The sequence below is a fragment of the Nerophis lumbriciformis genome, linkage group LG03 (genome assembly GCF_033978685.3).
Source record: "Nerophis lumbriciformis linkage group LG03, RoL_Nlum_v2.1, whole genome shotgun sequence".
Classification (NCBI taxonomy): domain Eukaryota; kingdom Metazoa; phylum Chordata; class Actinopteri; order Syngnathiformes; family Syngnathidae; genus Nerophis; species Nerophis lumbriciformis.
In genome coordinates, this window is record NC_084550.2 from 2,226,417 (window position 1) to 2,238,983 (window position 12,567).

The window sequence follows — 12,567 nt, forward strand, 5'->3', positions numbered from 1 at the left end:
CTCAATGAACATTTTTACATTTACTTTTGTATGTTTACAATTCTTAATTTACACCTTTACTTTTTTTACGTTTAATTTTCTACACTAACATTTCTGCATTAAAATATCTACATTTACTTTACGACGTTTGAATTTCGACATTTAGTTTTCGACGTTTACACTTCTACGTTAACATTTATACTTATAACATTTCTAAGTTTACATTTACATTTCTACGTTTATATTTCTACGTTGACTTACATTTCGACATTACTAATTTACATTTCGACTTTCACATAAAATTCTGCCAGTTTTTTAACGTGAAATTTACGGTTTTATTTGATGAATTCTTCATATGATTGTTTAATGAATAACACTGCATCTGACGTCGTTTATCCAGAATTAGTTTTACTGTTAAATGAGTAACACAGTATCTGATATGATTTATCCCGAATGCCTCATTTTATTGTTCAATGAATAACAATGTATCTGATATCGATTATATAAAAACAATGTTTTATTGTTTAATGAATAACAGTGTATCTGATATCATTTATTAAGAATTAATATATGTAGTGTTACATAAATAACACTGTATCTGATATCATTAATTCAGAATTAATTATTTGTATTGTTTCATGAATAACACTGTATCTGACATCAATTATATTGAATTATTTTTTTATTTTTTAATGAATAACACTTTATCTGATATCAATTGTCCAGAATTAGGTATGTGTATTGTTTCATGAATAATACTGTATCTGACATCATTTATCCAGAAATAATGATTTGTATTGTTCAATGAATAACACTGTATCTGATATCATTTATCCAGAAGTATGTATTTGTATTGTTTCATGAATAACACTGTATCTGATATCATTAATTCAGAATTAATTATTTGTATTGTTCAATGAATAACACTGTATCTGATATCATTTATCCAGAATTAGATATTTGTATTGTTTTATGAATAACACTGTATCTGATATCAATTTTATAGAATTATTTTTTATTGTTTAATGAATAACACTTTATCTGACATCAATTATCCAGAATTAGGTATTTGTATTGTTTCATGAATAATACTGTATCTGACATCATTTATCCAGAAATAATTATTTGTATTGTTCAATGAATAAGACTGTATCTGATATCATTTATCCAGAAATAATTATTTGTATTGTTCAATGAATGACACTGTATCTGATATCATTTATCCAGAAGTATGTATTTGTATTGTTTCATGGATAACACTGTATCTGATATCAATTATATAGAATTATTTTTAATTTTTTAATGAATAACACTTTATCTGACATCAATTATCCAGAATTAGGTATTTGTATTGTTTCATGAATAATACTGTATCTGACATCATTTATCCAGAAATAATGATTTGTATTGTTCAATGAATAACACTGTATCTGACATCATTTATCCAGAAGTATGTATTTGTATTGTTTCATGAATAACACTGTATCTGATATAATTTATCCAGAATTAATTATTTGTATTGTTCAATGAATAACACTGTATCTGATATCATATATCCAGAATTAGATATTTGTATTGTTTCATGAATAACACTGTATCTGATATCAATTATATAGAATTATTTTTTTTTAATGAATAACACTTTATCTGATATCAATTATCCAGAATTAGGTATTTGTATTGTTTCATGAATAATACTGTATCTGACATCATTTATCCAGAAATAATGATTTGTATTGTTCAATGAATAACACTGTATCTGATATAATTTATCCAGAAGTATGTATTTGTATTATTTCATTAATAACACTGTATCTCATATAATTTATCCAGAATTAATTTTTTGTATTGTTCAATGAATAACACTGTATCTGATATCATATATCCAGAATTAGATATTTGTATTGTTTCATGAATAACACTGTATCTGATATCAATTATATAGAATTATTTTTTATTTTTTAATGAATAACACTTTATCTGATATCAATTATCCAGAATTAGGTATTTGTATTGTTTCATGAATAATACTGTATCTGACATCATTTATCCGGAAATAATGATTTGTATTGTTCAATGAATAACACTGTATCTGATATCATTTATCCAGAATTATGTATTTGTATTGTTTCATGAATAACACTGTATCTGATATCATTTATCCAGAATTAATTATTTGTATTGTTCAATGAATAACACTGTATCTGATATCAATTGTCCAGAATTAGGTTTTATATTGTTTCATGAATAATACTGTATCTGACATCAATTATATATAATTATTTTTGTATTGTTTAATGAATAACAGTGTATCTGACATCATTTATTAAAAATTAATATATGTAGTGTTACATAAATAACACTGTATCTGATATCATTTATCCAGAATTAATTATTTGTATTGTTCAATGAATAACACTGTATCTGATATCATATATCCAGAATTAGATATTTGTATTGTTTCATGAATAACACTGTATCTGATATCAATTATATAGAATTATTTTTTATTTTTTAATGAATAACACTTTATCTGACATCAATTATCCAGAATTAGGTATTTGTATTGTTTCATGAATAATACTGTATCTGACATCATTTATCCAGAAATAATGATTTGTATTGTTCAATGAATAACACTGTATCTGATATCATTTATCCAGAATTAGATATTTGTATTGTTTCATGAATAACACTGTATCTGATATCAATTATATAGAATTATTTTTTATTTTTTAATGAATAACACTTTCTCTGATATCAATTATCCAGAATTAGGGATTTGTATTGTTTCATGAATAACACTGTATCTGATATCATTTATCCAGAATTAATTATTTGTATTGTTCAATGAATAACACTGTATCTGATATCATATATCCAGAATTAGATATTTGTATTGTTTCATGAATAACACTGTATCTGATATCAATTATATAGAATTATTTTTTATTTTTTAATGAATAACACTTTATCTGATATCAATTGTCCAGAATTAGGTATTTGTATTGTTTCATGAATAATACTGTATCTGACATCATGTATCCAGAAATAATGATTTGTATTGTTCAATGAATAACACTGTATCTGATATAATTTATCCAGAAGTATGTATTTGTATTGTTTCATGAATAACACTGTATCTGATATCATTTATCCAGAATTAATTATTTGTATTGTTCAATGAATAACACTGTATCTGATATCATATATCCAGAATTAGATATTTGTATTGTTTCATGAATAACACTGTATCTGATATCAATTATATAGAATTATTTTTTATTTTTTAATGAATAATACTTTATATGATATCAATTGTCCAGAATTAGGTATTTGTATTGTTTCATGAATAAGACTGTATCTGACATCATGTATCCAGAAATAATGATTTGTATTGTTCAATGAATAACACTGTATCTGATATCATTATCCAGAATTAGATATTTGTATTGTTTCATGAATAACACTGTATCTGATATCAATTAATTATAATTATGTTTTATTTTTTAATGAATAACACTTTATCTGATATCAATTATCCAGAATTAGGTATTTGTATTGTTTCGTGAATAATACTGTATCTGACATCATGTATCCAGAAATAATGATTTGTATTGTTCAATGAATAACACTGTATCTGATATCATTTATCCAGAATTATGTATTTGTATTGTTTCATGAATAACACTGTATTTGATATCATTTATCCAGAATTAAGTATTTGTATTGTTCAATGAATAACACTGTATCTGATAGCATTTATCTATAATTATTTTTTATTGCTCAATGAATAACACTGTATCTGATATCATTTATCAATTATATAGAATTATTTTTGTATTGTTTAATGAAAAACAGTGTATCTGATATCATTTATTAAGAATTAATATATGTAGTGTTACATAAATAACACTGTATCCGATATCATTAATCCAGAATTAATTATTTGTATTGTTCAATGAATAACACTGTATCTGATATCATTTATCCAGAATTAGATATCTGTATTGTTTCATGAATAACACTGTATCTGATATCAATTATATAGAATTATTTTTTATTTTTTAATGAATAACACTTTATCTGATATCAATTATCCAGAATTAGTTATTTGTATTGTTTCATGAATAATACTGTATCTGACATCATTTATCCAGAAATAATTTGTATTGTTCAATGAATAACACTATCTGATATCATTTATCCAGAATTATGTATTTGTATTGTTTCATGAATAACACTGTATCTGATATCATTTATCGAGAATTAATTATTTGTATTGTTCAATGAATAACACTGTATCTGATATCATTTATCTAGAATACATTTTTATTGTTCAATGAATAACACTGTATCTTATATCAATTATATATAATTACTTTTTATTGTTCGGTGAATAACACTGTACCTGATATCAATTATATATAATTACTTTTTATTGTTTGCTGAATAACACTGTATCTGATATCATTTATCGAGAATTATTTTTTATTGTTCAATGAATAACACTGTATCTGATATAATTGATCTAGAATTAATTGTTATTGTTCAATGAATAACACTGTATCTGATATCATTTATCTAGAATAGATTTTTATTGTTCAATGAATAACACTGTATCTTATATCAATTATATATAATTACTTTTTATTGTTCGGTGAATAACACTGTACCTGATGTCAATTATATATAATTACTTTTTATTGTTTGCTGAATAACACTGTATCTGATATCATTTATCGAGAATTATTTTTTATTGTTCAATGAATAACACTGTATCTGATATCATTTATCTAGAATTAATTTGTATTGTTCAATGAATAACACTGTATCTGATATCATTTATCTAGAATACATTTGTATTGTTCAATGAATAACACTGTACCTGATATCAATTATATATAATTACTTTTTATTGTTCGGTGAATAACACTGTACCTGATATCAATTATATATAATTACTTTTTATTGTTTGCTGAATAACACTGTATCTGATATCATTTATCCAGAATTGGGTGGGATTTTTTTACTTCATATAACTGTAAGTAAAAAAGCGATACCACTGATTTTTCTTGTAAAATGAAAAAGAAAATGCTCTGATATTATTTTTCCATTGACAGTAAAACATTGTAAAAACAACATCTGTAGATTGTATGGTAACCGAAGGGAAAAATACATATATCGAACGTTTTATCGAGATAACGTGTCCTTGATATTGATTACGTGTCTATCGTGATGCATACTGATATCGTTTTATCGCCGGAGAACACTGTGTGTGATAGAAGAATCCGCCTGTTGGCGATTCGGTCTCGGCACTTTTTTGTCGAGTGAGACTGCAAAACAGTTCAACAATTGGGGCCAAAGAAAGTTGTGAGAGCCAGCCCTTTTAATAAAGACGGTGAGAAACGCTAATGAATTCAGGTTTTTCCACTTCGACTTTTCGGAACTGGTTCCTAACAAAAAAAAATGGTGTGTCTGAACAGCAAAGAAGAGATGAAAATATGCTGAACCGTGTTAAAGGTTTGAACAGTGCCGTGTGAAGAAGCATCCATACAGGAGCACTTCTAGCACTTTCCATTATTACATTATGGCTCCAGAGAGAGGGAGCAAGTGTATGAGCCAAAGCTATCTTTAGCCCACACACACACACACACACACACACACACACACACACACACACACACACACACACACACACACACACACACGCACACACAATCAAGGAAGAGCCCATTCATTGCTTAATGTAATGAGGGTGGAAGCATGGATGGACACTCCAGCTCATCACTCGCTTCTTTTGCTGCCTTCGTGTGGTCAACAATGTTTGTGTCCTGGACTCTAACCTGCAACCCTGTCCTAACATTGTGCACGTGCAAATATGTTGGATGGAGACTTCTTTTGGGCTGCACAGGTGTCTGATATTGTTTATCCTGAATGCATTCATTGTTGTTGTTTAATAAATAACACTGATGTCTGATATCATTTATCATGAATGCATTGATTGTTAGTGTTTAATAAATAACGCAGTGTCTGATATCATTTATCATGAATGCATTGATTGTTAGTGTTTAATAAATAACACAGTGTCTGATATCATTTATCATGAATGCATTGATTGTTATTGTTCAAAAAATAATACAGTGTCTGATATCATTCATCATGAATGCATTGTTAGTGTTTAATAAATACCACAGTGTCTAATATAATTTATCATGAATGCATTGATTGTTAGTGTTAATGAATAACACAGTATCTGTTGTAATTTATCCTGAATGCATTCATTGTTATTGTTTAATAAATAACAGTGTCTGATATCATTTATCATGAATGCATTGATTGTTGCTGTTAAATAAATACTACGGTATCTGATATAATTTATCCTGAATGCATCCATTGTTATTGTTTAATAACACAGTGTCTGATATTGTTTATCATGAGTGCATTGATTGTTAGCGTTGAATAAATAACACAGTATCTGATGTCATTTATCATGAATGCATTCATTATTGTTTAATAAATAACATTGTTTGATATCATTTATCATGAATGCATTGATTGTTAGTGTTTAATAAATACTACAGTAGCTGATATCATTTATCATGAATGCATTGATTGTTGGTGTTTAATAAATATCACAGTGTCTGATATCGTTTAGCATGAATGCATTGATTGTTAGTGTTAATAAATAACACAGTGTCTGTTGTAATTTATCCTGAATGCATTCATTGTTATTGTTTAATAAATAACAGTGTCTGATATCATTTATCATGAATACATTGATTGTTACTGTTGAATAAATACTACAGTATCTGATATCATTTATCATGAATGCATTCATTATTGTTTAATAAATAACAGTGTCTGATATCATTTATCATGAATGCATTGATTGTTATTGTTCAATAAATAACCGTGTCTGATATCATTTATCATGAATGCATTGATTGCTAGTGTTTAATAAATACCACAGTATCTGATATAATTTATTTTGAATGCATTCATTGTTATTGTTTGATAAATAACACAGTGTCTGATATAATTTATCATGAATGCATTGATTGTTAGTGTTTAATAAATACCACAGTGTCTGATATCATTTATCATGAATGCATTGATTGTTAGTGTTTAATAAATATCACAGTGTCTGATATCATTTAGCATGAATGCATTGATTGTTAGTGTTAATAAATAACACAGTGTCTGTTATAATTTATCCTGAATGCATTCATTGTTATTGTTTAATAAATAACAGTGTCTGGCATCATTGATCATGAATGCATTGATTGTTACTGTTGAATAAATATTACAGTATCTGATATCATTTACCATGAATGCATTCATTATTGTTTAATAAATAACAGTGTCTGATATCATTTATCATGAATGCATTGATTGTTATTGTTCAATGAATAACAGTGTCTGATATCATTTATCATGAATGCATTGATTGTTAGTGTTTAATAAATACCACAGTATCTGATATCATTTATTTTGAATGCATTCATTGTTGTTGTTTAATAAATAACGCAGTGTCTGATATCATTTATCATGAATGCATTGATTGTTAGTGTTTAATAAATATCACAGTGTCTGATATCATTTATCATGAATGCATTGATTGTTAGTGTTTAATAAATATCACAGTATCTGATATCATTTATCATGAATGCATTAATTATTGTTTAATAAATAACAGTGTCTGATATCATTTATCATGAATGCATTGATTGTTATTGTTCAATAAATAACCGTGTCTGATATCATTTATCATGAATGCATTGATTGTTAGTGTTTAATAAATACCACAATATCTGATATAATTTATTTTGAATGCATTCATTGTTATTGTTTAATAAATAACACAGTGTCTGATATAATTTATCATGAATGCATTGATTGTTAGTGTTTAATAAATACCACAGTGTCTGATATCATTTATCATGAATGCATTGATTGTTGGTGTTTAATAAATATCACAGTGTCTGATATCATTTAGCATGAATGCATTGATTGTTAGTGTTAATAAATAACACAGTGTCTGTTGTAATTTATCCTGAATGCATTCATTGTTATTGTTTAATAAATAACAGTGTCTGATATCATTTATCATGAATGCATTGATTGTTACTGTTAAATAAATACTACAGTATCTGATATCATTTATTATGAATGCATTCATTATTGTTTAATAAATAACAGTGTCTGATATCATTTAGTATGAATACATTGATTGTTAGTGTTAATAAATAACACAGTGTCTGTTATACTTTATCCTGAATGCATTCATTATTGTTTAATAAATAACAGTGTGTGGTATCATTGATCATGAATGCATTGATTGTTACTGTTGAATAAATACTACAGTATCTGATATCATTTATCATGAATGCATTCATTATTGTTTAATAAATAACAGTGTCTGATATCATTTAGTATGAATGCATTGATTGTTAGTGTTAATAAATAACACAGTGTCTGTTATAATTTATCCTGAATGCATTCATTATTGTTTAATAAATAACAGTGTCTGATATCATTTATCATGAATGCATTGATTGTTAGTGTTTACTAAATACCACAGTATCTGATATAATTTATTTTGAATGCATTGATTGTTATTGTTTAATAAATACCACAGTGTCTGATATCAATTATCATGAATGCATTGATTGTTAGTGTTTAATAAATATCACAGTGTCTGATATCATTTAGCATGAATGCATTGATTGTTAGTGTTAATAAATACCACAGTGTCTGATATCATTTATCATGAATGCATTGATTGTTGGTGTTTAATAAATATCACAGTGTCTGATATCATTTAGCATGAATGCATTGATTGTTAGTGTTAATAAATAACACAGTGTCTGTTGTAATTTATCCTGAATGCATTCATTGTTATTGTTTAATAAATAACAGTGTCTGATATCATTTATCATGAATGCATTGATTGTTACTGTTAAATAAATACTACAGTATCTGATATCATTTATTATGAATGCATTCATTATTGTTTAATAAATAACAGTGTCTGATATCATTTATCATGAATGCATTGATTGTTAGTGTTAATTAATAACACAGTATCTGTTATAATTTATCCTGAATGCATTCATTGTTATTGTTTAATAAATAACAGTGTCTGATATCATTTATCATGAATGCATTGATTGTTACTGTTAAATAAATACTAAGGTATCTGATATCATTTATCCTGAATGCATCCATTGTTATTGTTTAATAACACAGTGTCTGATATCGTTTATCATGAGTGCATTGATTGTTAGCGTTGAATAAATAACAGTATCTGATGTCATTTATTATGAATGCATTCATTATTGTTTAATAAATAACATTGTCTGATATCATTTATCATGCATGCATTCATTGTTATTGTTCAATAAATAACACAGTGTCTGATACCATTTATCATGAATGCATTCATTGTTATTGTTCAATTAATAACAGTGTCTGATATCATTTATCATGAATGCATTGATTGTTAGTGTTTAATAAATACCACAGTGTCTGATATCATTTATTCTGAATGCATTCATTGTTGTTGTTTAATAAATAACACAGTGTCTGATATAATTTATCATGAATGCATTGATTGTTAGTGTTTAATAAATACCACAGTGTCTGATATCAATTATCATGAATGCATTGATTGTTAGTGTTTAATAAATATCACAGTGTCTGATATCATTTATCATGAATGCATTGATTGTTAGTGTTTAATAAATATCACAGTGTCTGATATCATTTAGCATGAATGCATTGATTGTTAGTGTTAATAAATAACACCGTGTCTGTTATAATTTATCCTGAATGTAATGATTGTTATTGTTTAATAAATAACAGTGTCTGATATCATTTATCATGAATGCATTGATTGTTACTGTTGAATAAATACTACAGTATCTGATATCATTTATCATGAATGCATTCATTATTTTTTAATAAATAACAGTGTCTGATATCATTTATCATGAATGCATTGATTGCTATTGTTCAATAAATAACCGTGTCTGATATCATTTATTATGAATGCATTGATTGTTAGTGTTTAATAAATACTGATATGATTCATCCAAAATTCCTTATTTTATTGTTTCATGAATAACACTGTATCTGATATCATTTATCCAGAATGAATTATTTGTATTGTTCAATGTTGTAATGTATTGTAAAAGGTTGACGAAAGACAAAAACAAAGCGAGTCAAGTCAATAATGACATGTCAAATACTAATAGGCTATATAAATAAACATTGATTGATTGATAATTAATGATGGAACATTTGATATCAGTTTCACTTTAACGCTGTCGTTGGCCAAGAAGACGATGAGAAGCGTGGAAAAGCAGAAGAACTGAGTCCCCGGAATGATACGCAGTGCCATGCCTGAGATCTTCTACGTAAAACCTTTGGTGGACAAGTTGGAAGGTCAACCTACTTGCAGCATAAAGAGCCACCTTGTCCTGGTCGGCGTGTTTGAGCAGGTTCTCCGAGTAGTTGAGCCGGGCGCCTTTGAACCACTGGGGAACGTCGGAGACCCGCTTGGATACGTCCACCACCTGGAACACGCCCACAACGTTTTGCTTTTTGACATCACTGCTGAGATCGGAATATAAGCAGGGTTTTTTCCCAGCGAGGGTGTAAAATAATTGAAGGATTTGGATCCACTTTGATACATTTTGGACATTAAAGATGCTATGTAGGTTTCTTTTTTATTATGACTATTATTGTGATAACGAAAAGTGATACTCGGGACACCTAGTGGACGTGAGCGGTACATTTCTGATATCAATTCAAGCAAGTGCTTTGAAGACCTTGGATTTGAACTTTTTAAATAATATTTGATAAACTAACCTCTAAACAAAACAACATTTATCAGGATAAACTTCCGTCAAAGTTCTGGCTGGCAACACATGAGACGGACACATTTATTAACCCTTCATTTTGTTATTGTTTAACAACATCTAATACCATTTATCCTAAATTCCATCCAGCCATCCATTTTCTATTCATAATTTTTTGTTCTTTAAAAAATAATACTGATTTATCCTGAAATCATGAATTTTTATCGTTTAATGACTAACACGATATCTGATATTTTTGACCCTGAATTCCTTTTTTTTGCTTAAATTTGAATAACACAGTATCTGATCAAATTTATCCTGAATTTATTATTTTATTGTTTAATGAATAACACTGTCTCTGATATACTTTATAATGAATTTCTTATATTATTGTTTAATAAATAACAGTATCTGATAACATATATCCTGAATTTCATATTTTATAGTTTAATGAATAACAGTGTATCTGATTTCATTTATCCTGAATTAAATGTGTTTGTTTAATGAATAACACAGTTTCTGATAACGGTATGTGATATAATTTATCCTGAATTCAATGTTTTTGTTTAATGAATAACACAGTATCTGATATCATTTATCCTGCATTTCTTATTTTATTGTTTAATGAATAACAGTGTATCTGATATCATTTATCCTGAATTCAATGTTTTTGTTTAATAAATAACACAGTATCTGATAACAGTATGTGATATAATGTATCCTGAATTCAATGTTTTTGTTTAATGAATAACACAGTATCTGATATCATTTATCCTGAATTTCTTATTTTATTGTTTAATGAATAACAGTGTATCTGATATCATTTATCCTGAATTCAATGTTTTCGTTTAATCAATAACACAGTATCTGATAACGGTATCTGATATCATTTATCCTGAATTCAATGTTTTTGTTTAATGAATAACACAGTGTCTGATATAATTTATCCTGAACTTCTTATTTTATTGTTTAATGAATAACACTGTCTCTGATATACTTTATCATGAATTTCTTATATTATTGTTTAATAAATAACAGTATCTGATAACATTTATCCTGAATTTCTTATTTTATTGTTTAATGAATAACAGTGTATCTGATTTCATTTATCCTGAATTCAATGTGTTTGTTTAATGAATAACACAGTATCTGATAACAGTATATGATATAATTTATCCTGAATTCAATGTCTTTGTTTAATGAATAACACAGTATCTGATATCATTTATCCTGAATTTCTTATTTTATTGTTTAATGACTAACGGTGTATCTGATATCATTCATCCTGAATTCAATGTTTTTGTTTAATCAATAACACAGTATCTGATAACGGTATCTGATATCATTTATCCTGAATTCAATGTTTTTGTTTAATGAATAACACAGTGTCTGATATAATTTATCCTGAACTTCTTATTTTATTGTTTAATGAATAACACTGTCTCTGATATACTTTATCATGAATTTCTTATATTATTGTTTAATAAATAACAGTATCTGATAACATTTATCCTGAATTTCTTGTTTTATTGTTTAATGAATAACAGTGTATGTGATATCATTTATCCTGAATTCAATGTTTTCGTTTAATAAATAACACAGTATCTGATAACGGTATCTGATATCATTTGTCCTGAATTCAATGTTTTTGTTTAATGAAAAACACAGTGTCTGATATCATTTATCCTGAATTTCTTATTTTATTGTTTAATGAATAACAGTG

The 12,567-nt window shown here is 26.8% G+C and overlaps 1 protein-coding gene across 1 annotated transcript in view; it reads right to left on the reverse strand.

The window, feature by feature from the left end:
• aacs (acetoacetyl-CoA synthetase) overlaps positions 1-12,567 on the reverse strand; it is a 161,995-nt gene that overhangs the window by 104,626 nt on the left and 44,802 nt on the right. Inside the window, exon 3 of the mRNA XM_061931729.2 lies at positions 10,439-10,559. Within this exon, the coding sequence (XP_061787713.1) occupies positions 10,439-10,559 (121 nt within the window). The remainder of the gene's footprint in view (positions 1-10,438; positions 10,560-12,567) is intronic.